Genomic DNA, 27,489 nt, shown 5'->3' on the forward strand with positions numbered 1-27,489 from the left:
ACAAGCAATTCAGAAAATATATTGAAACAAAATACATCTCATTACAGATTTTTTTTTCTGAGAAATATTTTTCTTACTATAATTATTTATAATCTTTGTTCTTTTATTCTTACCATGTTTGCAAAACAACTGAAAAACAACACAACAGTTCTTAAAATTTGTGTAAATGTTGCACTTGTCCACATTCCTGCCTAGGTTGCTTACAAATCGGAATACTGGTAGTACTGACTGAAAAAAAGAAAAAAACAAGGTTTTTGAATTTGATGATGAATGCCTCACATTTCATTTTTGAAAAGATTTATATACATTTTTTAGAGTAACATTATAATGCGATGGAAGAAAGGGGTGTTGGGTAGTGATTTATGACAGTAGTAAAATGATCTAGGATATGATAAAGCATGCAAGATTGGACCAAATATTGCCACATTTTACACAATTTCTAATAATGCTGTCATTTCCAATCCACTTGACGCCTTTCCAGTGCTTGTCAGATTCGTTATCATGGGGTCTTGAATTTACACTTATTCCATTCAATTTCCTGCAATTAAATCCTGTTCTATTCAGTGAGAATGTATAGTTTTGGAGATTGAAGCAGCTCAATAGTTTCAAATGGTAGAAATGTTGCCATTTTGCAAAACACATTTAGCAGTGTGAAATGGTGAAATTTCTACCATTTGAAACTATTAAGATGCTTCAATCTCCAAAACTGTAAGTTGTTTTCTGTAAGATATTAATATCCCAAACTATGAATCTCAAGATTCAGATTTAGGAAAGGTTACAGGATACACTTTGTATACTGTTTTCCCCTCTAACAAGTTTTCTTTTTTTTTTTAGTTGTGGCCAACTTGTTTGACCCTTTGCACAAATGCTCAAAGCACCCATTTTGAGTTTCACTTTTCCGTAGGGGCCACTTGTGGCCCGTGGGCCGCTTGTTGGCCATCCTTGGATTAAACAAAACATTTATTTCTTTTAGCAAATACCACTGATTTTACATCTTTTAAATATTATTTGTTATTGTCACCACATCACAACACAAAACACTGTAATTTCAAAATGACATCTATTACCCACATATTTCAATTTGATATTTTTGAAACTCAATAAAATGTATCTTGAAAGTCAGCAACACCCCTTCGACACAAAGCCATAATGCGTTTTGAATAATGAGAATAGTGCAAATTGATATTACACTAAAGCAAATATTAAATACATACAGATATTTTATGAAGGTTTTGCACAATGGTTTTCCCCATGTTCAGATTGTGATTTATGTATTTTTGCTATTGGTTCTTGCGTGCTGTTCAACATTACATAAAACTGGACAATTAGTTAAATATTTTTGGACCATCCAATAGTTAAGGACTATAAAATAGATATGAATTTAGTCTTAATTGATCTAGACCAGGGGTGCCCAGACTTTTTTGTGTTGGGATGTACTTTTGAAATGACCAGTTTAACGAGATATACCCACTAAAGATGGGCCGGATGCTAAGCTTACATTCCTGCTTTTTCAAATAAAGATACCAAGAGAATGAAGAAAAATTGATAATAAGAAAGAAATTAAAAGGTTGTTTAAACTTGCATGTTCTATAGCTGAATCATGAAAAAAATAAAAAAAATGTGTGTTTAATATCCCTTTAAGGTTGCATGATTTAGCAACACATGGATGTGCAAAAGCATAAAGATACAACAGATTACTCCTGACGACAAAAGTAGCACTGACTTTAATTTGGGTTAGCACGAGCAACTCCTCATGCCATGTTACAAAACACTGCAAATTACTGCCACTGACCCCCTTTACTTTGCGCCGCAGGCTTTGCCTGATATGACCCAGTGAGGCTTACACAAATAAATTTAAATAGCGCGCCATGCAGACCATTTCTTACCGGGTCAACATCTTAATTTGCCAGACGTCAATCAGATTTCTTCCTTTAGCATAGCACAGCAGCCTCCGCCTTTACTTTTTCTAACGATTGACACTTACCCTCCGAACTATACTATACCAACATATCCATTGGGAGAGTACTTACTCAACCATGCTTTTGATAGGCCAATTACATTGATTGGTTAAAATCGATGTCCCTCAAGATCCAATCCTGTAGCACTTTTCGTGTCTGACCATCAGACTGTTTAATGACCTTTCCCTTCAAACACTGCGGTAGATAAAGCGGCATCCCTAGCAACCATACTCTACTCAAGCCCCAGTGGTGAGATTGCATAACTTGACCACATCATTTTGATCACATCGGCTGCGATCTACCAGCAGTGCCTTTGCAATCTACTGGTAGATCTCGATCTACCTATTGGGCACCCCTGATCTAGACTATTGTATATTAAAGGGACATGAAACCCAACTTTTTTCTTTCATGATTTAGAAAAAAACATACAATTTTAAACAACTTTCCAATTTACTTCAAATATCTAATTTGCCTCATTTTCTTGATATCATTTGCTGCACAGCATATCTAAATAGACTCATTAGCTGCTAATTGGTGCCTGCACATAGATGCCTCGCGTGATTAGCTCACCCGTGTGCATTGCTATTTTTCAACAAAGGATATCTGAAGAATAAAGCACATGAAATAATAGAAGTAAATTGGAATGTTATTTAAAATTGTATTCTCTATCTGAATCATGAAAGAAAAATTTGGGGTTTCATGTCCCTTTAAGCACATCTAAAATGGCATAGCAATGTTCCTGAAACAGTGTGAAAAGAAAACATAAGAGGCCAGTTTTGTGGCTGGAGCAAATCATGTCCGCCCGTCATCGCTAAATGCCGACAGCGTATGCACAAGCATTTCTTGTGAAATTCTTGTGCAATGCCGCTCCCTGCACATTCACAGCCAATCGGCCGCTAGCAGAGGGTGTCAATCATCCTGATCGTATCTGATTGGGATGATTGCAGTCCGCCACCTAAAAGGTGGCGGAGAAGATAAGGAGGAGCGAACCGGAAACCATGGGCGGAGACAGCAGCATCCGCTGCTTGTTAAATCCAGCCCAATGACTTTACCACAGCTTTACACTTTGGTTAATATTTCCAAATTGAATGTATCACATTGGTTAACCATATAATTATAAAACGAGTGCTAGTTTCTGTCTTGCACTTTCTAGTTTACTTCTATTATCAAATTGTGCAGTCTTTTTATATTCACACTTTGTGAGGCACCAGCTAACAATGAGCATGTGCCAAAGTTCAGTGAATATGTGTATGAATCTGTGACTGGCTAATAGCTGTCACATGATACTGGAGACCGTCAAATTGAGTTCAATTTTGAAAGCTGTCAAAAAAAAACATTTACTGCTAATTTAAAACTCAGAGTAAGTGCTGTTGCATTTTCCTTGTGATTATGCAATTCTACTGTATTTAAATGTCCTTTACTTATTGCTCACACAAGTAAGTAAACAATATTTTTTTTAACTTATAAATTGCAATATGAGTTTTAGCAATAAAAATCTTGCAACCTTGTTAACCCCTTAACGACCAACGACGTATGGGGTACGTCCTGCAAAAAAATGCAGTTAATGGCCAAGGACGTACCCCATACGTCGTTGGTCTTTGAAAGCAGTGGAAGCGATCCTGATAGCTTCCAGCTGCTTTCATGTTATTGCAGTGATGCCTCAATATTGAGGCATCCTGCAATAACTGTTTTTAGCCATCCGATGCAGAGAGAGCCACTCTGTGGCCCTCTCTGCATCGGCTATCGATGGCCGTTATCGTTGGTGGGTGGGAGCTCATCCAGGGAGGCGGGTGGGCAGTCATTGGTGGAGGAGGGGGGGAGGGATCTTGTGCGGGTGCGTGCTCGTGGGATTTGGGATTTGAAAATCAATGCATCTGGGAGAGGGTAGGGGGTTGGATGTTGAGGGGGGGGGACAGCTACACTACAGAAATAAAGAACATATTTAATAAAAACATAATTTATGCTTACCTAATAAATTTATTTCTCTTGTAGTGTGTTCAGTCCACGGGTCATCCATTACTTATGGGATATATTCTCCTTCCCAACAGGAAGTTGCAAGAGGATCACCCAAGCAGAGCTGCTACATAGCTCCTCCCCTCACATGTCATATCCAGTCATTCGACCGAAACAAGACGAGAAAGGAGAAACTATAAGGTGCAGTGGTGACTGGAGTTATAATTTTAAAATTTAGAACCTGCCTGAAAAAGACAGGTCGGGCCGTGGACTGAACACACTACAAGAGAAATAAATTTATCAGGTAAGCATAAATTATGTTTTCTCTTGTTAAGTGTGTTCAGTCCACGGGTCATCCATTACTTATGGGATACCAATACCAAAGCTAAGTACACGGATGATGGGAGGGACAAGGCAGGAACATTAAACAGAAGGAACCACTGCCTGTAGAACCTTTCTCCCAAAACCAGCCTCCGAAGAAGCGAAAGTGTCAAATTTGTAAAATTTGGAAAAAACATAATTTATGCTTACCTGATAAATTCCTTTCTCCTGTAGTGTAGTCAGTCCACGGGTCATCATTACTTATGGGATATTAACTCCTCCCCAACAGGAAGTGCAAGAGGATCACCCAAGCAGAGCTGCTATATAGCTCCTCCCCTCTACGTCACACCCAGTCATTCGACCAGGAACCAAACGAGAAAGGAGAAACTATAGGGTGCAATGGTGACTGGAGTATAATTAAAAAATTTAGACCTGCCTTAAAAAACAGGGCGGGCCGTGGACTGACTACACTACAGGAGAAAGGAATTTATCAGGTAAGCATAAATTATGTTTTCTCCTGTTAAGTGTAGTCAGTCCACGGGTCATCATTACTTATGGGATACCAATACCAAAGCTAAGTACACGGATGACGGGAGGGACAGGCAGGATCTCTATACGGAAGGAACCACTGCCTGAAGAACCTTTCTCCCAAAAACAGCCTCCGAAGAAGCAAAAGTGTCAAATTTGTAAAATTTGGAAAAAGTATGAAGAGAAGACCAAGTTGCAGCCTTGCAAATCTGTTCAACAGAGGCCTCGTTCTTAAAGGCCCAAGTGGAAGCCACAGCTCTAGTAGAATGAGCTGTAATCCTTTCAGGAGGTTGCTGTCCAGCAGTCTCATAGGCTAAACGTATTATGCTACGAAGCCAAAAGGATAGAGAGGTAGCAGATGCTTTTTGACCTCTCCTCTGTCCAGAATAAACGACAAACAGGGAAGAAGTTTGTCGGAAATCTTTCGTTGCCTGTAAATAAAATTTCAGGGCACGGACTACATCTAGATTGTGCAGAAGTCGTTCCTTCTTTGAAGAAGGGTTAGGACACAATGATGGAACAACAATCTCTTGATTGATATTCTTGTTAGTGACTACCTTAGGTAAGAACCCAGGTTTAGTACGCAGAACTACCTTATCTGAATGAAAAATCAGATACGGAGAATCACAATGTAAGGCTGATAATTCAGAGACTCTACGAGCCGAGGAAATAGCCATTAAAAACAGAACTTTCCAAGATAACAGCTTGATATCAATGGAGTTAAGGGGTTCAAACGGAACACCCTGTAAAACGTTAAGAACTAAGTTTAAGCTCCACGGCGGAGCAACAGATTTAAACACAGGCTTAATCCTGGCCAAAGCCTGACAAAAAGCCTGAACGTCTGGAACTTCTGACAGACGCTTGTGTAAAAGGATGGACAGAGCTGAGATCTGTCCCTTTAACGAACTAGCAGATAAACCTTTTCTAAACCTTCTTGTAGAAAAGACAATATCCTAGGAATCCTAACCTTACTCCATGAGTAACCCTTGGATTCGCACCAGTGTAAGTATTTACGCCATATCTTATGGTAAATTTTCCTGGTAACAGGTTTCCTAGCCTGTATTAAGGTATCAATTACTGGCTCTGAAAATCCACGCTTTGATAAAATTAAGCGTTCAATTTCCATGCAGTCAGCTTCAGAGAAATTAGGTTCTGATGTTTGAAAGGACCCTGAATTAGAAGGTCCTGTCTCAGAGGCAGAGACCAAGGTGGACAAGATGACATGTCCACTAGATCTGCATACCAGGTCCTGCGTGGCCACGCAGGCGCTATTAGAATCACTGATGCTTTCTCCTGTTTGATCCTTGCAATCAAACGAGGAAGCATCGGGAAGGGTGGAAACACATAAGCCATCCTGAAGGTCCAAGGTGCTGTCAAGGCATCTATCAGGACCGCTCCCGGGTCCCTGGACCTGGACCCGTAACGAGGAAGCTTGGCGTTCCGGCGAGACGCCATGAGATCCATATCTGGTTTGCCCCAACGTCGAAGTATTTGGGCAAAGACCTCCGGATGAAGTTCCCACTCCCCCGGATGAAAAGTCTAGCGACTTAGGAAATCCGCCTCCCAGTTGTCCACTCCTGGGATGTGGATCGCTGACAGGTGGCAAGAGTGAGACTCTGCCCAGCGAATTATCTTTGATACTTCCATCATCGCTAGGGAACTTCTTGTCCCTCCCTGATGGTTGATGTAAGCCACAGTCGTGATGTTGTCCGACTGAAACCTGATAAACCTCAGAGTTGCTAACTGAGGCCAAGCCAGTAGGGCATTGAGAACTGCTCTCAATTCCAGACTGTTTATCGGAAGGAGACTCTCCTCTTGAGTCCATGATCCCTGAGCCTTCAGGGAATTCCAGACAGCGCCCCAACCTAGAAGGCTGGCATCTGTAGTTACAATTGTCCAGTCTGGCCTGCTGAAGGGAATCCCCCTGGACAGATGTGGCCGAGAAAGCCACCATAGAAGAGAATCTCTGGTCTCCTGATCCAGATTCAGCGTAGGGGACAAATCTGAGTAATCCCCATTCCACTGACTTAGCATGCACAATTGCAGCGGTCTGAGGTGCAGGCGTGCAAAAGGAACTATGTCCATTGCCGCTACCATTAAGCCGATTACCTCCATGCATTGAGCCACTGACGGGTGTTGAATGGAATGAAGGGCACGGCAAGCATTTAGAAGCTTTGTTAACCTGTCCTCTGTCAGGTAAATATTCATTTCTACAGAATCTATAAGAGTCCCCAAGAAGGGAACTCTTGTGAGTGGTAAGAGAGAACTCTTCTCCTCGTTTACTTTCCACCCATGTGATCTCAGAAATGCCAGTACTAACTCTGTATGAGACTTGGCAGTTTGAAAGCTTGACGCTTGTATCAGAATGTCGTCTAGGTACGGAGCTACCGAAATTCCTCGCGGTCTTAGTACCGCCAGAAGAGACCCCAGAACCTTTGTAAAGATTCTTGGAGCCGTAGCCAACCCGAAGGGAAGAGCTACAAACTGGTAATGTTTGTCTAGGAAGGCAAACCTTAGATACCGGTAATGTTCTCTGTGAATCGGTATGTGAAGGTAAGCATTCTTTAAATCCACTGTGGTCATGTACTGACCTCTTTGGATCATGGGTAAGATTGTCCGAATAGTTTCCATCTTGAATGATGGAACTCTTAGGAATTTGTTTAGGATCTTTAAATCCAATATTGGTCTGAAGGTTCCCTCTTTTTTGGGAACCACAAACAGGTTTGAGTAAAACCCTTGTCCGTGTTCCGACCGCGGAACTGGATGGATCACTCCCATTAGTAAAAGGTCTTGTACACAGCGTAGAAACGCCTCTTTCTTTATCTGGCTTGTTGATAACCTTGAAAGGTGAAATCTCCCTTGTGGAGGAGAAGCTTTGAAGTCCAGAAGATATCCCTGAGATATGATCTCCAACGCCCAGGGATCCTGGACATCTCTTGCCCAAGCCTGGGCGAAGAGAGAGAGTCTGCCCCCCACTAGATCCGTTACCGGATCGGGGGCCCTCACTTCATGCTGTCTTAGGGGCAGCAGCAGGCTTTCTGGCCTGCTTGCCCTTGTTCCAGGCCTGGTTAGGTTTCCAGCCTTGTCTGTAGCGAGCAACAGCTCCTTCCTGTTTTGGAGCAGAGGAAGTTGAAGCTGCTCCTGCCTTGAAATTACGAAAGGCACGAAAATTAGACTGTCTAGCCCTGGGTTTGGCTCTGTCTTGAGGCAGGGCATGGCCTTTACCTCCCGTAATATCAGCGATAATTTCTTTCAAACCGGGCCCGAATAAAGTCTGCCCCTTGAAAGGTATGTTAAGTAGTTTCGATTTAGAAGTTACATCAGCTGACCAGGATTTTAGCCACAGCGCTCTGCGTGCCTGAATGGCGAATCCTGAATTCTTAGCCGTAAGTTTAGTTAAATGTACTACGGCATCAGAAATAAATGAATTAGCTAGCTTAAGGGTTTTAAGCTTAAGTGAAATCTCATCTAATGTCGCTGAGTCAAGGGTGTCTTCCAGAGACTCAAACCAAAATGCTGCCGCAGCCGTGACAGGCGCAATGCATGCAAGGGGTTGTAATATAAAACCTTGTTGAACAAACATCTTCTTAAGGTAACCCTCTAACTTTTTATCCATTGGATCTGAAAAAGCACAGCTATCCTCCACCGGGATAGTGGTACGCTTAGCTAAAGTAGAAACTGCTCCCTCCACCTTAGGGACCGTTTGCCATAAGTCCCGTGTGGTGGCGTCTATTGGAAACATTTTTCTGAATATAGGAGGGGGTGAGAAAGGCACACCGGGTCTGTCCCACTCCTTAGTAATAATTTCAGTAAGTCTCTTAGGTATAGGAAAAACGTCAGTACTCGTCGGTACCCAAAATATTTATCCAACCTACACATTTTCTCTGGGATTGCAACTGTGTTACAATCATTCAGAGCCGCTAACACCTCCCCTAGCAACACACGGAGGTTTTCCAGCTTAAACTTAAAATTTGAAATGTCTGAATCCAATTTATTTGGATCAGATCCGTCACCCGCAGAATGAAGCTCTCCGTCCTCATGCTCTGCATATTGTGACGCAGTATCAGACATGGCCCTAGCATTATCAGTATACTCTGTTTTCATCCCAGAGTGATCTCGTTTACCTCTAAGTTCTGGCAATTTAGACAAAACTTCAGTCATAACATTAGCCATGTCTTGTAAAGTGATTTGTAATGGCCGCCCTGATGTACTTGGCGTTACAATATCACGCACCTCCTGAGCGGGAGATGCAGGTACTGACACGTGAGGCAAGTTAGTCGGCATAACTTCCCTCTCGTTGTCTGGTGAATGTTGCTTAACACAGTGATTTTTAACCTTTTTTTTGCCGTGGCACACTTTTTTACATTAAAAAATCCTGTGGCACACCACCATCCCAAAATTTTAAAAAAATCACACATTGTAGCATAATACAGCATATATATATACACATACACACAAACACACACACACTGTATGTATTGTGCTGTTATGCCATGCCTCCTACAAACTACCCCTGCACTGGGAGTAAAAAACAAGCAAAGTTTAAAAAATATGTCACACTGTTGTCAGTCTGCCGTGGCACACCTGAGGATCTCTCATGGCACACTAGTGTGCCACGGCACACTGGTTGAAAAACACTGGCTTAACATGTACAGATTGACTTTTATTTAAAGTAGCATCAATGCAATTAGTACATAAATTTCTATTGGGCTCCACCTCGGCTTTTGAACATATTGCACAAAGAGTTTCCTCTGTGTCAGACATGTTTAAACAAACTAGCAATTAGACTAGCAAGCTTGGAAATACTTTTCAACTAAATTTACAAGCAATATGTAAAAAAACGTTACTGTGCCTTTAAGAAGCACACAAAAACTGTCACAGTTGAATAACAATGAACCGGATTAGTTATATAAACCAAATTTAGCAAAGGATTGCACACATTAGCAATGGATGATTAACCCTTAATATCAGAAAAAAACGTATAACAATTTGACAATATAAGCGTTTTTATCACAGTCAAGCACAGTCTCACAGGTCTGCTGTGAGTGATTACCTCCCTCAAAACTAGTTTTGAAGACCCCTGAGCTCTGTGGAGACGTCCTGGATCATGCAGGGAGAAAAAGACAGACTGTGACTGAATTTCTGATGCGTAGTAAAAAGCGCCAAAATAGGCCCCTCCCACTCACACTACAACAGTGAGGGAAGCTCAGTAAACTGTTTTAATTTAAAACAACGACAGCCATGTGGAAAATAAAGCCCAAAACAATTTTCACCAAGTACCTCAGATAATTAAACGATTTAACATGCCAGTAAACGTTTAAAATCTAATATATGAAATGTCATTAAAAAGCCTGCTGCTAGTCGCTCCCACTGCAAGTTAGGCTAAAAGTTATATGCATACAGTATTTTCCCAGTGAAGTGCCATTCCCCAGAAATACTTAAGTGTTAACATATATACATGTCAGCCTGATACCAGTTGCTACTACTGCATTTAAGGCTGTACTTACATTATATCGGTATTAGCAGTATTTTCAAAGTCAATTCCATTCCTTAGAAAATAATATACTGCAACATACCTCTTTGCAGGTGAACCTGCCCGCTGTCCCCTGATCTGAAGTTACCTTACTCCTCAGAATGGCCGAGAACAGCAAACGGATCTTAGTTACGTCCGCTAAGATCATATATAAAAAACTCAGGTAGATTCTTCTTCAAATTCTGCCTGAGAAGGAAACAACACACTCCGGTGTCGTTTAAAATAACAAACTTTTGATTGAAGATATAAAAAACTAAGTTTAATCACCACAGTCCTCTCACACATCCTATCTATTAGTTGGGTGCAAGAGAATGACTGGGTGTGACGTAGAGGGGAGGAGCTATATAGCAGCTCTGCTTGGGTGATCCTCTTGCACTTCCTGTTGGGGAGGAGTTAATATCCCATAAGTAATGATGACCCGTGGACTGACTACACTTAACAGGAGAAAGTATGAAGTGAAGACCAAGTTGCAGCCTTGCAAATCTGTTCAACAGAGGCCTCATTCTTAAAGGCCCAGGTGGAAGCCACAGCTCTGGTGGAATGAGCTGTAATTCTTTCAGGAGGCTGCTGTCCAGCAGTCTCATAGGCTAAACGTATTATGCTACGAAGCCAAAAAGAGAGAGAGGTAGCCGAAGCCTTTTGACCTCTCCTCTGTCCAGAGTAAACGACAAACAGAGAAGAAGTTTGTCTAAAATCTTTAGTTGCCTGTAAGTAGAACTTCAGAGCACGGACCACGTCTAGATTATGCAAAAGACGTTCCTTCTTTGAAGAAGGATTAGGACATAATGATGGAACAACAATCTCTTGATTGATATTCCTGTTAGAAACAACCTTAGGTAAAAACCCAGGTTTAGTACGCAGAACTACCTTGTCTGAATGAAAGATCAGATAAGGAGAATCACAATGTAAGGCAGATAACTCAGAGACTCTTCGAGCCGAGGAAATAGCCATCAAAAACAAAACTTTCCAAGATAAAAGCTTAATATCAATGGAATGAAGGGGTTCAAACGGAACACCCTGAAGAACTTTAAGAACCAAGTTTAAGCTCCACGGAGGAGCAACAGCTTTAAACACAGGCTTAATTCTAGCCAAAGCCTGACAAAAGGCCTGGACGTCTGGATGCTCTGCCAGACGTTTGTGTAAAAGAATAGACAGAGCTGAAATCTGTCCCTTTAGCGAACTAGCGGATAAACCCTTTTCTAAACCCTCTTGTAGAAAAGCTAATATCCTAGGAATCCTAACCTTACTCCATGAGTAACTCTTGGATTCGCACCAATATAAATATTTACGCCATATCTTATGGTAAATTTTTCTTGTCACAGGTTTCCGAGCCTGTATTAATGTATCAATAACCGAATCCGAAAACCCACGCTTTGATAGAATCAAGCGTTCAATTTCCAGGCAGTCAGCCTCAGAGAAATTAGGTTTGGATGGTTGAAAGGACCCTGAATTAGAAGGTCCTGCCTCAGAGGAAGAGACCATGGTGGACAGGACGACATGTTCACTAGGTCTGCATACCAGGTCCTGCGTGGCCACGCAGGCGCTATCAGAATTACCGATGCCCTCTCCTGTTTGATCCTGGCAATCAGCCGAGGTAGCAACGGAAATGGTGGAAACACATAAGCTATGTTGAAAACCCAAGGGGCTGCTAATGCATCTACCAGCACCGCTCCCGGGTCCCTGGACCTGGATCCGTAACAAGGAAGCTTCGCGTTCTGGCGAGATGCCATGAGATCCAGATCCGGTTTGCCCCAACGACGAATCAGTTGAGCAAATACCTCCGGGTGAAGTTCCCACTCTCCCGGATGAAAAGTCTGGCGACTTAGGAAATCCGCCTCCCAGTTCTCCACGCCTGGGATGTGAATCGCTGACAGGTGGCAAGAGTGAGACTCTGCCCAGCGAATTATCTTCGAGACTTCCAACATCGCTAGGGAACTCCTGGTTCCCTCTTGATGATTGATGTAAGCCACAGTCGTGATATTGTCCGACTGAAATCTGATGAACCTCAGCTTTGCTAACTGAGGCCAAGCTAGAAGAGCATTGAATATTGCTCTTAATTCTAGAATGTTTATTGGGAGGAGTTTCTCCTCCTGAGTCCACGATCCCTGAGCCTTCAGGGAATTCCAGACTGCTCCCCAGCCTAGAAGGCTGGCATCCGTTGTTACAATCATCCAATCTGGCCTGCGAAAGGTCATTCCTTTGGACAGATGAACCGGTGACAACCACCAGAGAAGCGAATCTCTGGTCTCCTGGTCCAGATTTAGCAAAGGGGACAGATCTGAGTAATCCCCGTTCCATTGACTGAGCATGCATAGTTGCAGCGGTCTGAGATGCAGGCGCGCAAATGGCACTATGTCCATTGCCGCGACCATTAAGCCGATTACCTCCATGCACTGAGCTACTGATGGGCTGGAACGGAATGAAGGACACGGCAAGCATTGAGAATCTTTGATAACCTGGACTCCGTCAGGTAAATCTTCATCTCTACAGAATCTATAAGAGTCCCTAGAAAAGGAACCCTTGTGAGTGGTAACAGAGAACTCTTTTCCACGTTCACTTTCCACCCATAGCGACCTCAGAAATGCTAGAACTATCTCTGTATGAGACTTTGCATTCTGAAAACTTGACGCTTGTATCAGAATGTTGTCTAGGTACGGAGCCACCGCTATGCCTCGTGGTCTTAGTACCGCCAGAAGTGAACCCAGAACCTTCGTAAAAATTCTCGGGGCCGTGGCTAACCCGAAGGGAAGAGCCACAAACTGGTAATGCCTGTCTAGAAAGGCAAACCTCAGGTACCAATAATGATCTTTGTGAATCGGTATATGAAGGTAAGCATCCTTTAAGTCCACCGTGGTCATATATTGACCCTCTTGAATCATGGGTAGGATGGTTCGAATGGTTTCCATCTTGAACGATGGTACCCTTAGGAATTTGTTTAAGATCTTTAAGTCCAAGATTGGTCTGAAGGTTCCCTCTTTTTTGGGAACCACAAATAGATTTGAGTAAAATCCTTGTCCCTGTTCCGATCGCGGAACTGAGTGGATCACTCCCATGATTAAGAGGTCTTGTACACATTGTAGAAATGCCTCTCTCTTTACTAGGTTTGTCGATAACCTCGAAAGATGGAACCTCCCTTGTGGAGGAGAGGTTTTGAAATCCAGAAGGTATCCCTGAGATATAATCTTTAACGTCCAGGGATCCTGCACATCTCTTGCCCAAGCCTGGGCAAAGAGAGAAAGTCTGCCCCCCACTAAATCCGTCTCCGGATAGGGGGCCCTGACTTCATGCTGTCTTAGGGGCGGGAGTAGGCTTTCTGGCCTGCTTGCCCTTGTTCCATGACTGGTTGCCTTTCCAACCCTGTCTGTAACGAGCAGTAGTTCCTTCCTGTTTTGGAGTGGAGGAAGTCGATGCTGCTCCTGCCTTGAAGTTACGAAAGGCAAGAAAATTAGACTGTTTGGCCTTTGGTTTGGCCCTGTCCTGAGGAAGGGCATGGCCCTTACCTCCCGTAATGTCAGCAATAATTTCCTTCAAGCCGGGCCCGAATAAGGTCTGCCCTTTGAAAGGAATGTTAAGTAGCTTAGACTTGGAAGTTACATCCGCTGACCAGGATTTAAGCCAGAGCGCTCTGCGCGCCTGTATGGCGAATCCGGAATTTTTAGCCGTAAGTTTGGTTAGATGTACTACGGCATCTGAAACAAACGCATTAGCTTGCTTAAGGGTTCTAACTTTGCTCAAAGGCCTCATCCAACGGCTCTGTGCAAATCGCCTCTTCCAGAGACTCAAACCAGAATGCCGCTGCAGCCGTGACAGGCGCAATGCATGCAAGAGGCTGCAATATAAAACCCTGTTGAACAAACATTTTCTTAAGATAACCCTCTAATTTTGTATCCATTGGATCTGAGAAGGCACAGCTATCCTCCACCGGGATAGTGGTACGCTTGGCTAACGTAGAAACTGCTCCCTCCACCTTAGGGACCATCTGCCATAAGTCTCGTGTGGTGGCGTCTATAGGGAACATTTTTCTAAATATCGGGGGAGGGGAAAAAGGCACACCGGGTCTATCCCACTCCTTACTTATAATTTCTGTAAGTTTTTTTGGTATAGGAAAAACGTCAGTACACACCGGTACCGCATAGTATCTAGCCAACCTACACAATTTCTCTGGAATTGCCACCGTGTCGCAATCATTCAGAGCCGCTAATACCTCCCCTAGTAACACACGGAGGTTCTCAAGCTTAAATTTAAAATTTGAAATTTCTGAATCCGGTCTCCCCGGATCAGAACCGTCACCGACAGAATGAAGCTCACCATCCTCATGTTCTGCAAATTGTGACGCAGTATCAGACATGGCTCTCGTGTCATCAGCGCGCTCTGTCCTTAACCCAGAGCTATCGCGTTTGCCCCTTAATTCGGGCATATTATATAATACTTCTTTCATAACATTAGCCATATCATGTAAAGTGATTTGTAAGGGCCTAGATGTACTAGGTGTCTCAATCCTACGCATCTCCCGAGCGGGAGACCGCAGGTACTGACACGTGAGGGAGAGTTAGGCGGCATAACTTCCCCCTCGTTGTCTGGTGATAGCTTCTTTATCGGTACAGATTGACTTTTATTCAAAGCAATATCAATACAAATGGTACACATCGTTCTATTGGGCTCCCCATTGGCTTTTGAACATGATGAACAAACAGTTTCCTCTGAATCAGACATGTTTAAAACAGACTTAGCAATGAAACTAACAAGCTTGGAAATCACTTTCAATAAGTTTACAAGCAATATAAAAAACGCTGCAGCGCTTCAAAAATACAGATATAATTAAAACAATTCTTACAAGAAGTGTATAATTAGCAGAGGATTGCACCCATTAGCAAAAGGATGATTAACCCCTCAATACCCAAAACGGATAAAACAAATATCAATTAAGATTTAACGCTTTTAATCACAGTCAGCACACTGTCACAGATCTGCTGTGACTGATTACCTCTCTCACAAATGAAATTTGCAGACCCCTGAGCTCTCTAGAGACGTCCTGGATCAAGGAGGAAGAAGCAGGAAGACTGTGCAATAATTTTAACTGCGCAACAAGGCGCTAAAACAAGGGCCCTCCCACTCCAATCACAACAGTGGGAGCCCTGATATAACGGTTTCCATGCAGAAAAATATGCTAGCCATGTGGAAAAAAATCATGCCCAAAGCGATTTATCACCAAAGTACCTCACAAAAACGAATAACATGCCAGTAAACGTTTTATTAAAAAAACAACATTTTTCAATGTCATGCAAAGCTATCACTAAGCCTGCTACCAGTCGCTACCACTGCAGAGAAGGCTTAAGTATTATTTCAGTGTTAACAGTATTTTCTCAGTCAAATTCTAGTCCCTAGAATATAACTCGACTGCGCATACATTTATCAGCCTGATACCAGTTGCTACTACTGCATTTAAGGCTGTACTTACATCATCATAGTCAATTCCATTCCCAGATAATAAAGTACTGCACATACCTCATTTGCGGAGGACCCCCGCATGCTATTCCCAGTTTCTGAGTTACCCCACTCCTCAGAATGTCGAGAACAGCCAGTGGATCTTAGTTACGCCTGCTAAGATCATAGAAAAAAAACGCAGGCAGTTTCTTCTTCCAAATACTGCCTGAGATAGAAAAACAGCACACTCCGGTGCCATTTAAAATAACAAACTTTTGATTGAAGAATAGTTAAGTAAAAACTCCAGCTCCTCTCGCGACCTCCTTCTTTGTTGAGGGTTGCAAGAGAATGACTGGATATGACATGTGAGGGGAGGAGCTATGTAGCAGCTCTGCTTGGGTGATCCTCTTGCAACTTCCTGTTGGGAAGGAGAATATATCCCATAAGTAATGGATGACCCGTGGACTGAACACACTTAACAAGAGAAATAAAAAAATTAAAATGCATTGTTATTTTTCAAACTGGGTACTGGCAGACAGCTATATATGCATATGCATACATACACACACGACGCCCTAATTTATATGAAAATAACCAGTTCTTTCCACTAGAGTCTAGACAAAACAACACACTTTTGTTTACAACCTTGCTAATTAACATTGATATATATTTTTAATGAGGGTTGTCTCTAAGCACTTATAACAGGTCATAAAGGCCTAGAGACCCTTAGGACCCCTTATTTTAAAGCCCAGAATCCCTTCTTTGAAATAAAGCTGCTATGTAAGTTTCAATAGCCATGTGATCACTGTGATAATAGTGATCACCTGGTATGAATAAATGTCATGAGAGCCCCTATGTGCAGATCAAAGTTACATAACTATACCAAAAGGCCCTTATTTATATAGTCTTCTATATACAGAGTTTAGAGAGAAAAACATTTTAATAAAAATATAGATTTTTTACATACATTTTGTTGCAGTTTTCACATCATGATATATTTATAAAATAACATAGTTTGAATCTGTTGGGTCTGCTGAAAAAAACATAATTTATGCATACCTGATAAATTAATTTCTTTTATGATGGTCAGATTCATTACTCCTGGGAATTACTCTTCCTGGCCACTAGAATGAGGCAAAGATTTCAAAACCCCAAGAGCTCTATAAATCCCTTCCATCTAACTAGAAACTATTCTAACTAATAGCCAAGCAAAAAGAACCTCAAGAAAAAACAGGGTGGGGTCTCATGGACTCTCACTATCATGAAATAAATAAATTCATCAGGTATGCATAAATTATGTTTTCTTTCATACACAGAGGCTAAAAGTATATTAAAATGGTGAGAATTCACGATTCATTACTCCTGGGAAACTAAGGCCTAGATTTGGAGTTTGGCGTTAGCCGTGAAAACCAGCGTTAGAGGCTCCTAACGCTGGTTTTAGGCTACCTCCGGTATTTGGAGTCACTCAAAATACGGTCTAACGCTCACTTTTCAGCCGCGACTTTTCCATACCGCAGATCCCCTTACGTCAATTGCGTATCCTATCTTTTCAATGGGATTTTCCTAACTCCGGTATTTAGAGTCGTGTCTGAAGTGAGCGTTAGACATCTAACGACAAAACTCCAGCCGCAGGAAAAAAGTCAGTAGTTAAGAGCTTTCTGGGCTAACGCCGGTTCATAAAGCTCTTAACTACTGTGCTCTAAAGTACACTAACACCCATAAACTACCTATGTACCCCTAAAACCGAGGTCCCCCCACATCGCCGCCACTCGATTAAATTTTTTTAACCCCTAATCTGCCGACCCGCCACCTACGTTATACTTATGTACCCCTAATCTGCTGCCCCTAACACCGCCGACCCCTATATTATATTTATTAACCCCTAACCTGCCCCCCACAACGTCGCAGCCAGCTACCTACAATTAACCCCTAATCTGCCGACCGCAAAGCGCCGCCACCTACGTTATACTTATGTACCCCTAATCTGCTGCCCCTAACACCGCCGACCCCTATATTATATATATAACCCCTAATCTGCCCCCCTCAACGTCGCCTCCACCTGCCTACACTTATTAACCCCTAATCTGCCGAGCGGACCGCACCGCTACTATAATAAAGTTATTAACCCCTAATCCGCCTCACTAACCCTATAATAAATAGTATTAACCCCTAATCTGCCCTCCCTAACATCGCCGACACCTAACTTCAAACATTAACCCCTAATCTGCCGACCGGAGCTCACCGCTATTCTAATAAATGTATTAACCCCTAAAGCTAAGTCTAACCCTAACCCTAACACCCCCCTAAGTTAAATATAATTTTATTCTAACGAAATAAATTAACTCTTATTAAATAAATTATTTCTATTTAAAGCTAAATACTTACCTGTAAAATAAATCCTAATATAGCTACAATATAAATTATAATTACATTGTAGCTATTTTAGGATTAATATTTATTTTACAGGCAACTTTGTAATTATTTTAACCAGGTACAATAGCTATTAAATAGTTAAGAACTATTTAATAGTTACCTAGTTAAAATAATTACAAAATTACCTGTAAAATAAATCCTAACCTAAGTTACAATTAAACCTAACACTATACTATCATTAAATTAATTAAATAAAATACCTACAATTACCTACAATTAAACCTAACACTACACTATCAATACATTAATTAAATACAATACCTACAAATAAATACATTTAAATAAACTAACTAAAGTACAAAAAATAAAAAAGAACTAAGTTACAAAAAATAAATAAATATTTACAAACATAAGAAAAATATTACAACAATTTTAAACTAATTACACCTACTCTAAGCCCCCTAATAAAATAACAAAGCCCCCAAAATAAGAAAAATGCCCTACCCTATTCTAAATTACTAAAGTTCAAAGCTCTTTTACCTTACCAGCCCTGAACAGGGCCCTTTGCGGGGCATGCCCCAAGAAGTTCAGCTCTTTTGCCTGTAAAAAAAAACATACAATACCCCCCCCAACATTACAACCCACCACCCACATACCCCTAATCTAACCCAAACCCCCCTTAAATAAACCTAACACTAAGCCCCTGAAGATCTTCCTACCTTGTCTTCACCCTGCCAGGTTCACCGATCGGTCCAGAAGAGCTCCTCCGATGTCCTGATCCAAGCCCAAGCGGGAGCTGAAGAGGTCCATGATCCGGCTGAAGTCTTCATCCAAGCGGGGCAGAAGAGGTCTTCCATCCGATTGAAGTCTTCATCCAAGCGGGATCTTCTATGGTCATCCATCCGGAGCGGAGCGGCAGGATCCTGAAGACCTCCGACGCGGAACATCCATCCTGGCCGACGACTGAACGACGAATGACAGTTCCTTTAAATGACGTCATCCAAGATGGCGTCCCTCGAATTCCGATTGGCTGATAGGATTCTATCAGCCAATCGGAATTAAGGTAGGAATATTCTGATTGGCTGATGGAATCAGCCAATCAGAATCAAGTTCAATCTGATTGGCTGATTTTTTGTAACTTAGTTCTTTTTTATTTTTTGTACTTTAGTTAGTTTATTTAAATGTATTTATTTGTAGGTATTGTATTTAATTAATGTATTGATAGTGTAGTGTTAGGTTTAATTGTAGGTAATTGTAGGTATTTTATTTAATTAATTTAATGATAGTATAGTGTTAGGTTTAATTGTAACTTAGGTTAGGATTTATTTTACAGGTAATTTTGTAATTATTTTAACTAGGTAACTATTAAATAGTTCTTAACTATTTAATAGCTATTGTACCTGGTTAAAATAATTACAAAGTTGCCTGTAAAATAAATATTAATCCTAAAATAGCTACAATGTAATTATAATTTATATTGTAGCTATATTAGGATTTATTTTACAGGTAAGTATTTAGCTTTAAATAGGAATAATTTATTTAATAAGAGTTAATTTATTTCGTTAGAATAAAATTATATTTAACTTAGGGGGGTGTTAGGGTTAGACTTAGCTTTAGGGGTTAATCCATTTATTAGAATAGCGGTGAGCTCCGGTCGGCAGATTAGGGGTTAATGTTTGAAGTTAGGTGTCAGCGATGTTAGGGAGGGCAGATTAGGGGTTAATACTATTTATTATAGGGTTAGTGAGGCGGATTAGTGGTTAATAACTTTATAATAATAGCGGTGCGGTCGGCAGATTAGGGGTTAATAAGTGTAGGCAGGTGGAGGCGACGTTGTGGGGGGCAGATTAGGGGTTAATAAATATAATATAGGGGTCGGTGGTGTTAGGGGCAGCAGATTAGGGGTACATAAGGATAATGTAAGTAGCGGCGGTTTACGGAGCGGCAGATTAGGGGTTAAAAATAAAATGCAGGTGTCAGCGATAGCGGGGACGGCAGATTAGGGGTTAATAAGTGTAAGGTTAGGGGTGTTTAGACTCGGGGTACATGTTAGGGTGTTAGGTGCAGACTTAGGAGGTGTTTCCGCATAGCAAACAATGGGGCTGCGTTAAGAGCTGAACGCGGCTTTTTTGCAGGTGTTAGGTTTTTTTTCAGCTCAAACAGCCCCATTGTTTTCTATGGGGGAATCGTGCACGAGCACGTTTTTGAGGCTGGCCGCTTGCGTAAGCAACTCTGGTATTGAGAGTTGAAGCTGCGTTAAAAATGCTCTACGCTCCTTTTTTGGAGCCTAACGCAGCCTTTATGTGGACTCTCAATACCAGAGTTATTTTTATGGTGCGGCCAGAAAAAAGCCGGCGTTAGCTACGCGGGTCCTTACCGCCAAAACTCCAAATCTAGGCCTAAGTCTCTGAGTAATTAGGATGGGGCAAGCATGATATATTATCCTGTTTAGTTTATGTTTTTATTTATGAAAAACATGAAAAGTAAGAAAACATAACCTAACAAAAACTACATTAACCAGAAACAACAGCCTGAAGGACTTTCCCACAAAAGGCTGCTTCAGAAGAAGTAAAAACATCAAAATGGTAGAATTATGTAACTACGTAGCTGCCTTTCAATTTTGTTCCACAGAGGGCTTATTCTTAAAGGCCCAAGATGTGGTAACTGATCTGGTACAAAAACAGTAATCTGTTTAGGAGGAGACTGACCAACTTCCATGTAAACCTTCGGAATCAAAAGCCTAAGCCAACACAATAAAGAAACAGCTGTAGCTTTCTCCACTTTTATAGAACCAGAAAAAATAACAAACTAGAAGTATGTCTGAAATCCTAGTAGCCTGCAAATAGTACTTCAAAGCTCCAACAACATCCAGATTATGGAGAAGTCTCTACATAGAATTATTGGTATTACTGGGAAAAAAGGAACAATTTCCCTACTCATGTTGTCCGAAGACACCACTTAAGGTAGGAAATCAAACTTAGTTCTCAAAATTACCTTATCCTGATGAAAAATAAGATATGGAGGATCACAGGAAACGGCAGACAATTCATAAATTCTCCTAGCAGAATAGATAACCAAAAGAAACAAAACCTTCCAAGATAAAATCTTAATATCCACCTTATGCGTGGGATCAAATGGAAGAGCCTGGAAAACCTTCAAAACTAGATTAAGGCTCCAGGGAGGAGAAATCTGCTTCACAATAGGCTTAATCATGACCAAAGTCTGAAGAAAACACTGAATATCAGGAAGATAAGCAATATTCTTATGAAACAGAAATCTGACCTCTAAGAGAACAGGCGGAAAGACACTTATCCAAACTTTCCTGACAAAACTGCAAATCCTAAGCATTCTAAAAGCAGGCCAGGAAAAAAACATGACCCAAACACCAAGAAATAAAAGCCTTCCAAACCTTATGATAGATCTACCTAGTCACAGTTTTACAAGCCTAAATCAAAATCTCAACTACAGACTCAGAAAAGGCCCTCTGTCTGACGGTTCAATCTCCTGGCCGTCTATCTTAGAGATTTGAGATCCTGATAAAAAGCAGATCTTAATAAAGAAGATCTTGACACAGAGAATGAGGCAATGATGCTGGTCACTGGAGAAATAACTGCATTTACACTAGGCCCAAATAAAATCTTTCCCTAAAAAAGGAAAACTTTAACTGATCATGATTTCAGGCATAAGGGCCTTCTGGTCAAAATAGCTAGTGCCATATATTTGGTGTTAATCCTTATAAAATCAAAGGCATCCCAGATTAATGTATTGGCAGATCTAATAAGATTTAGGCGATGTTGAAAAAACCTTGTAACATATCTCAGCCTAATGTCACTATCCCTTTAAGACTGCCTTTCCTGATTCTGACACTCATGCTGTTTTGGGAAGTATTTACATTCAGCTTGCCTGCCTGATTAATCATTCATGCACCTGATTCCCTCAGCCTCTTTTTAAGCCTTCTCAGGTCTAATGTGCTTTGCATTAACTTTGAAGTTGTGTTCCTGAAAACAACTGAGGTCTGTGGTTGATCCTGCATGAATCCTACCAACATATTCAAGCTTCAGTTTTTCCTATTTCCTCTGCCTAAAATCATCAAATCTCAAGTATCCAAATAATCCAATTTTGTTACCTGGACACTGCTACTTAACAAACTCTGAACTTTATTATAAATCAAGCATACTTTTGGTTATCATCACTCTCTAATTATAACAACAGCATCTTACTCAGAACTTTATAACTATTCTCTGCAACAAGTTGTCATAGCTGAAATATCCTTCTACAAATATGTTAACATATTCAGAACTCTGCATCTATGTGTTCAGTTAAAAGCTTTCATGTGATTCTCCAATATATGCACAAACAGTAATTGATGCCTTAAACTTGCAACTTGTCTATCACCTGTGCTGCTCTGTTTAATTCTGACATACAGCTCTATATAATATTATGTACTGTGAACCTGCAACAAACCTTAGTTTGCATCTAAGTGTCAATCTTTTACCAGTTTACTCTGAAGCCTGAACATTCCACATTGCTATATTTTTCTCTCATTGAATCCTGCAGCTACTACTATTAACTAACTATAAGTCACAGTGAAGTCAGAATATATTGTATACAAATGTTGCACTCTCCATTTATTCTACAATAACTTCTAGCAACTATGAATCACAGAATATCATCTATCGACGTCCAGGATACTCTTCCCTGGTCAGGGGTCGGTGTCTTCAAATCCCTATCACTGCCCTGAGGGTCTGTGTCCTGAGCGCATGTACACCGGAACATGAGAGAAAGTTAATGCCTAAAAAAGGGATCTGCAGTGGTAGTGGATGCACCGACCCTCAAAGGAAAATAAAAAATTACAACCTATCTCAGACCCAAGCTATCCCTAAAGGAAAAACAAGATATTCATACCTTTAAAAATTTAAAGACACAGTACTCCCATTCTAGACTATCCTCTTCTCATGTTCATGGTTACCATTTTGGTGAAACTGATCCTGAATCTGACTATGAAAATGAAGAGGATGTATCCATAGATTCAGCAGAAAAAAATCAGATCTTTAAAGATTTAAAGAGACAAAACCACTTTTCTAGTATTTCATCTACTCATGTCCGTGACTTCCATTTTGGTGAAACGGATTCTGAGTCTGACTATGTAAATGACGAGGATGTATTCATAGATTCAGCAGAAAAAAATCAGACCTTTAAAGATTTAAAGAGACAGGACTACTGTTCCAGAATACCATTTACTCCTCCTGTTTGTGATTCCCATCCTGGTGATACTGACTCTGGGTTTGAATATGTCAACGAGGAGGATGACTTCACAGATCCAGCTGAACTGGCACTAGACTGGTATGAGCGCAACTTTAATTCACCACAAACTCAGACAAAACCTCAACCTATTGGCTATAATGACATCCTTGGTAGATATATTTACAATATAGATGATACAGGCAGCTCCCATCATAAAACCTCTCATGGAAATACTGATCTTCCTATTTCTGATATTCCCATGGATTCTGTAGATTGGACAGATTCAGAGCTGGAAGAAGAGACATCTGGTTTACAGACTGCTGTTTGGAGAAATGGTCCCATCAACTACTATGATGATTTATTACTTCAGAATTATGCATCCAGTGATGAAGTGGATTTCATTTCTCAACCTGATATAAGGTACTCCAGGCCACAATGGCACCACCCTAAGAAGCCTCATATTGGGAAGAAATATCAGTTTTCTAAGCTCTCTAAAAAAAAAAAGAAGAAAAAGAAAATCTTTCTTCCTACAGAAAATCAGAAGTGTAAAGAGGAAACTCAGCCTGAATCTCCTGTTTCATTTTCTGTTGTGTCAGATCCTCTATTGTCTCATGATACACTCCACACCAAGCTGGATGTTCTCTCTAGTCGCCATCAGTCTGTTTTTGAAGCACTTAATGGTTTATCTTCTCAAACTCTACAATCACAAACACTGCTTTCAACTACTGATTCCTTACATCCCTCTCATGCTGCCTCAATGTCTGTAAACCCTGAGCTAGAAGCAAAAGATAATTTTGTTCCAGATATACAACCTTTCAGTTTTCCAGAGGTAGTCCCTGGAGAATTTAACCCTGTAATTCAAACTAAAATAAGTATGCCTGCTGAACCCCAGAAAACCTCTCCGTCAGAATCTTGTATCGCAATTCCTCCGCATCTACCTGAGAGTGGCATATTTCAGTACACTCCACCTTTTCAAAATTCTTCTGTTACTGCATCTAAGAAAATGTTTTCCTTGGGAGATACTGCGCATCAACCTACATTTTCTACTTCATCTGTTCCCTGTACAGGAATTCCTGATACTGGACCCTGTGAGGACAACATTGAACCTAGTTCGCAAGTGGACGTACTTGACCCTGAAACTTGTACAAAAGTTCTTCAAGAAGATTCCCCAGTGGCTATTCCTGTCCCTGTTTTCCATGATGATACTACTAAACCTGGCATCAAGGTGGACCCTCCTGTTTTTGACCCTGGTATGGGTATTCCTTTGTTTAACCCAGAAATGGGTGTAATAATACTTGATCCTGAAGATAGCCATGCCCTCTGCTCAGAAGCGAGTATGGTTCTTGGCTCTAAAGTGGATCTTGTAAATTCTTTGTGAACCCTGAAGAAAGCCTTGCCCTCTGCTCAGAAGAGAATATGGTTCCTAGCTCTAAAGTGGGTTCTTTTTCTTTTTCTATAGTTGAACCTTGCCCTGGCATGGGCATTCCTTCACCCAATCCTACTGAGGATACTCCTGAACCTTGCCCAGATGTGGATATTCCTGAACCTTGCCCTGGTGTGGGCATTCCTTCACCTGATCCTACTGAGGATACTCCTGAACCTTGCCCAGATGTGGATATTCCTGAACCTTGCCCTGGCATGGGCATTCCTTCACCTGATCCTACTGAGGATATTCCTGAACCTTGCCCAGATGTGGGTATTCCTGAACCTTGCCCTGGTCTGGGCATTCCTTCACCTGATCCTAATGAGCATATTCCTGAACCTTGCCCAGATGTGGGTATTCCTGAACCTTGCCCTGGTGTGGGCATTCATATACCTGATCCTAGTGAGGACACTCTTGATTCTGAATCCAGTAAAGACACATTTGATATTGAACCAGAAGAAGGCAAGAACTGGTCAACTCTTGCTCTCTACACTCCTATCTCCTACTTTGAAGAAAGCCCTGCTATTGGGTTAGAAGTGACTATAGCTTTATCTTTTGGAGTATATTTAATCCTCAGCCAAGAGGTTAATTCTGAGGATACTCAAATCTCTGACCCAAAGGTGGTTAATCTGGTTATCAATCCAGAATGCTGCATCTCTATTTCTGAATTTGAGGAAAGCCTATTCATATGTCTAGGACTGGGTGCCTTTTCATTGGCTGTGTACATGGTCATCTATCATGAAGAACATCAGCCTATCAACTCTCAGGATGATTCTGTTGTGGGAAGCTCATTGTATGTCACGTTCATGCATTCTCATGTTGACTACAAGAAACATTACTTCAAGTTTTATTCTCATCATTGTCAAGATCTTTTGATACCTGAATTCCATGGCCTTTGCTTTGTCGTTTTACTTTTTCAAGAGATCTCCAACCCACCTTTCTTGATTTCCGATTGGACTCACTACCTCCATACACATACTACCGGCTCTTCATATTTTTGTTCTCTATCCTTTTGGATTGCATTTGGCGCCCGGAGGTCGCTTTTAAGGAGGGGGTTCTGTAACATATGTCAGCCTAATGTCACTATCCCTTTAAGACTGCCTTTCCTGATTCTGACACTCATGCCGTTTTGGGCAGTATTTACATTCAGCTTGCCTGCCTGATTAATCATTCATGCACCTGATTCCCTCAGCCTCTTTTTAAGCCTTCTCAGGTCTAATGTGCTTTGCATTAACTTTGAAGTTGTGTTCCTGAAAACAACTGAGGTCTGTGGTTGATCCTGCATGAATCCTACCAACATATTCAAGCTTCAGTTTTTCCTATTTCCTCTGCCTAAAATCATCAAATCGCAAGTATCCAAATAATTCCATTTTGTTACCTGGACACTGCTACTTAACAAACTCTGAACTTTATTATAAAACAGAATTTATGTTTACCTGATAATTACTTTCTCCAACGGTGTGTCCGGTCCACGGCGTCATCCTTACTTGTGGGATATTCTCTTCCCCAACAGGAAATGGCAAAGAGCCCAGCAAAGCTGGTCACATGATCCCTCCTAGGCTCCGCCTTCCCCAGTCATTCGACCGACGTAAAGGAGGAATATTTGCATAGGAGAAATCATATGATACCGTGGTGACTGTAGTTAGAGAAATTAAATCATCAGACCTGATTAAAAAACCAGGGCGGGCCGTGGACCGGACACACCGTTGGAGAAAGTAATTTATCAGGTAAACATAAATTCTGTTTTCTCCAACATAGGTGTGTCCGGTCCACGGCGTCATCCTTACTTGTGGGAACCAATACCAAAGCTTTAGGACACGGATGATGGGAGGGAGCAAATCAGGTCACCTAGATGGAAGGCACCACGGTTTTGCAAAACCTTTCTCCCAAAAATAGCCTCAGAAGAAGCATAAAGCCTTAAAAGTATTGCACACCAAATTTGAAAGCTTTAACTCTTAAAATAACGGAACCGGAGCCGTTTTTACATTTAACCCCTATACAGTCCCTGGTATCTGCTTTGCTGAGACCCAACCAAGCCCAAAGGGGAATACGATACCAAATGACGCCTTCAATAAGCTTTTTCAGTGGATCTGAGCTCCTCACACATGCATCTGCATGCCTTGCTTCTCAAAAACAACTGCGCATTAGTGGCGCGAAAATGAGGCTCTGCCTATGACTAGAAAAGGCCCCCAGTGAAAAAGGTGTCCAATACAGTGCCTGCCGTTTTTTTAATAAAATTCCCAAGATTTAAAATAACTCTCCAAAGTTATAAACCATTAAATATGCTTATAAAGTAATCGTTTTGGCCCAGAAAAATGTCTACCAGTCTTTAAAGCCCTTGTGAAGCCCTTTTATTCTTATATTGAAAATTAAGAAAATGGGCTTACCGGATCCCATAGGGAAAATGACAGCTTCCAGCATTACCAAGTCTTGTTAGAAATGTGTCATACCTCAAGCAGCCAAAGTCTGCTCACTGTTTCTCCCAACTGAAGTTAATTCCTCTCAACAGTCCTGTGTGGAAACAGCCATCGATTTTAGTAACGGTTGCTAAAATCATTTTCCTCTTACAAACAGAAATCTTCATCTCTTTTCTGTTTCAGAGTAAATAGTACATACCAGCACTATTTCAAAATAACAAAACTCTTGATAGAAGAATAAAAACTACATTTAAACACCAAAAAACTCTGAGCCATCTCCGTGGAGATGTTGCCTGTGCAACGGCAAAGAGAATG

The 27,489-nt window shown here is 41.2% G+C and overlaps 1 protein-coding gene across 1 annotated transcript in view; it reads right to left on the reverse strand.

Annotated features, from left to right (window-relative positions):
- Nucleotides 1-27,489, reverse strand: part of RAD9B (RAD9 checkpoint clamp component B) — a 260,697-nt gene that overhangs the window by 168,105 nt on the left and 65,103 nt on the right. The window contains exon 4 of the mRNA XM_053699759.1: nt 114-228. Coding sequence (XP_053555734.1) covers nt 114-228 — 115 coding nt within the window. The remainder of the gene's footprint in view (nt 1-113; nt 229-27,489) is intronic.

The sequence above is a fragment of the Bombina bombina genome, chromosome 2 (assembly GCF_027579735.1).
Source record: "Bombina bombina isolate aBomBom1 chromosome 2, aBomBom1.pri, whole genome shotgun sequence".
NCBI classification, from domain to species: domain Eukaryota; kingdom Metazoa; phylum Chordata; class Amphibia; order Anura; family Bombinatoridae; genus Bombina; species Bombina bombina.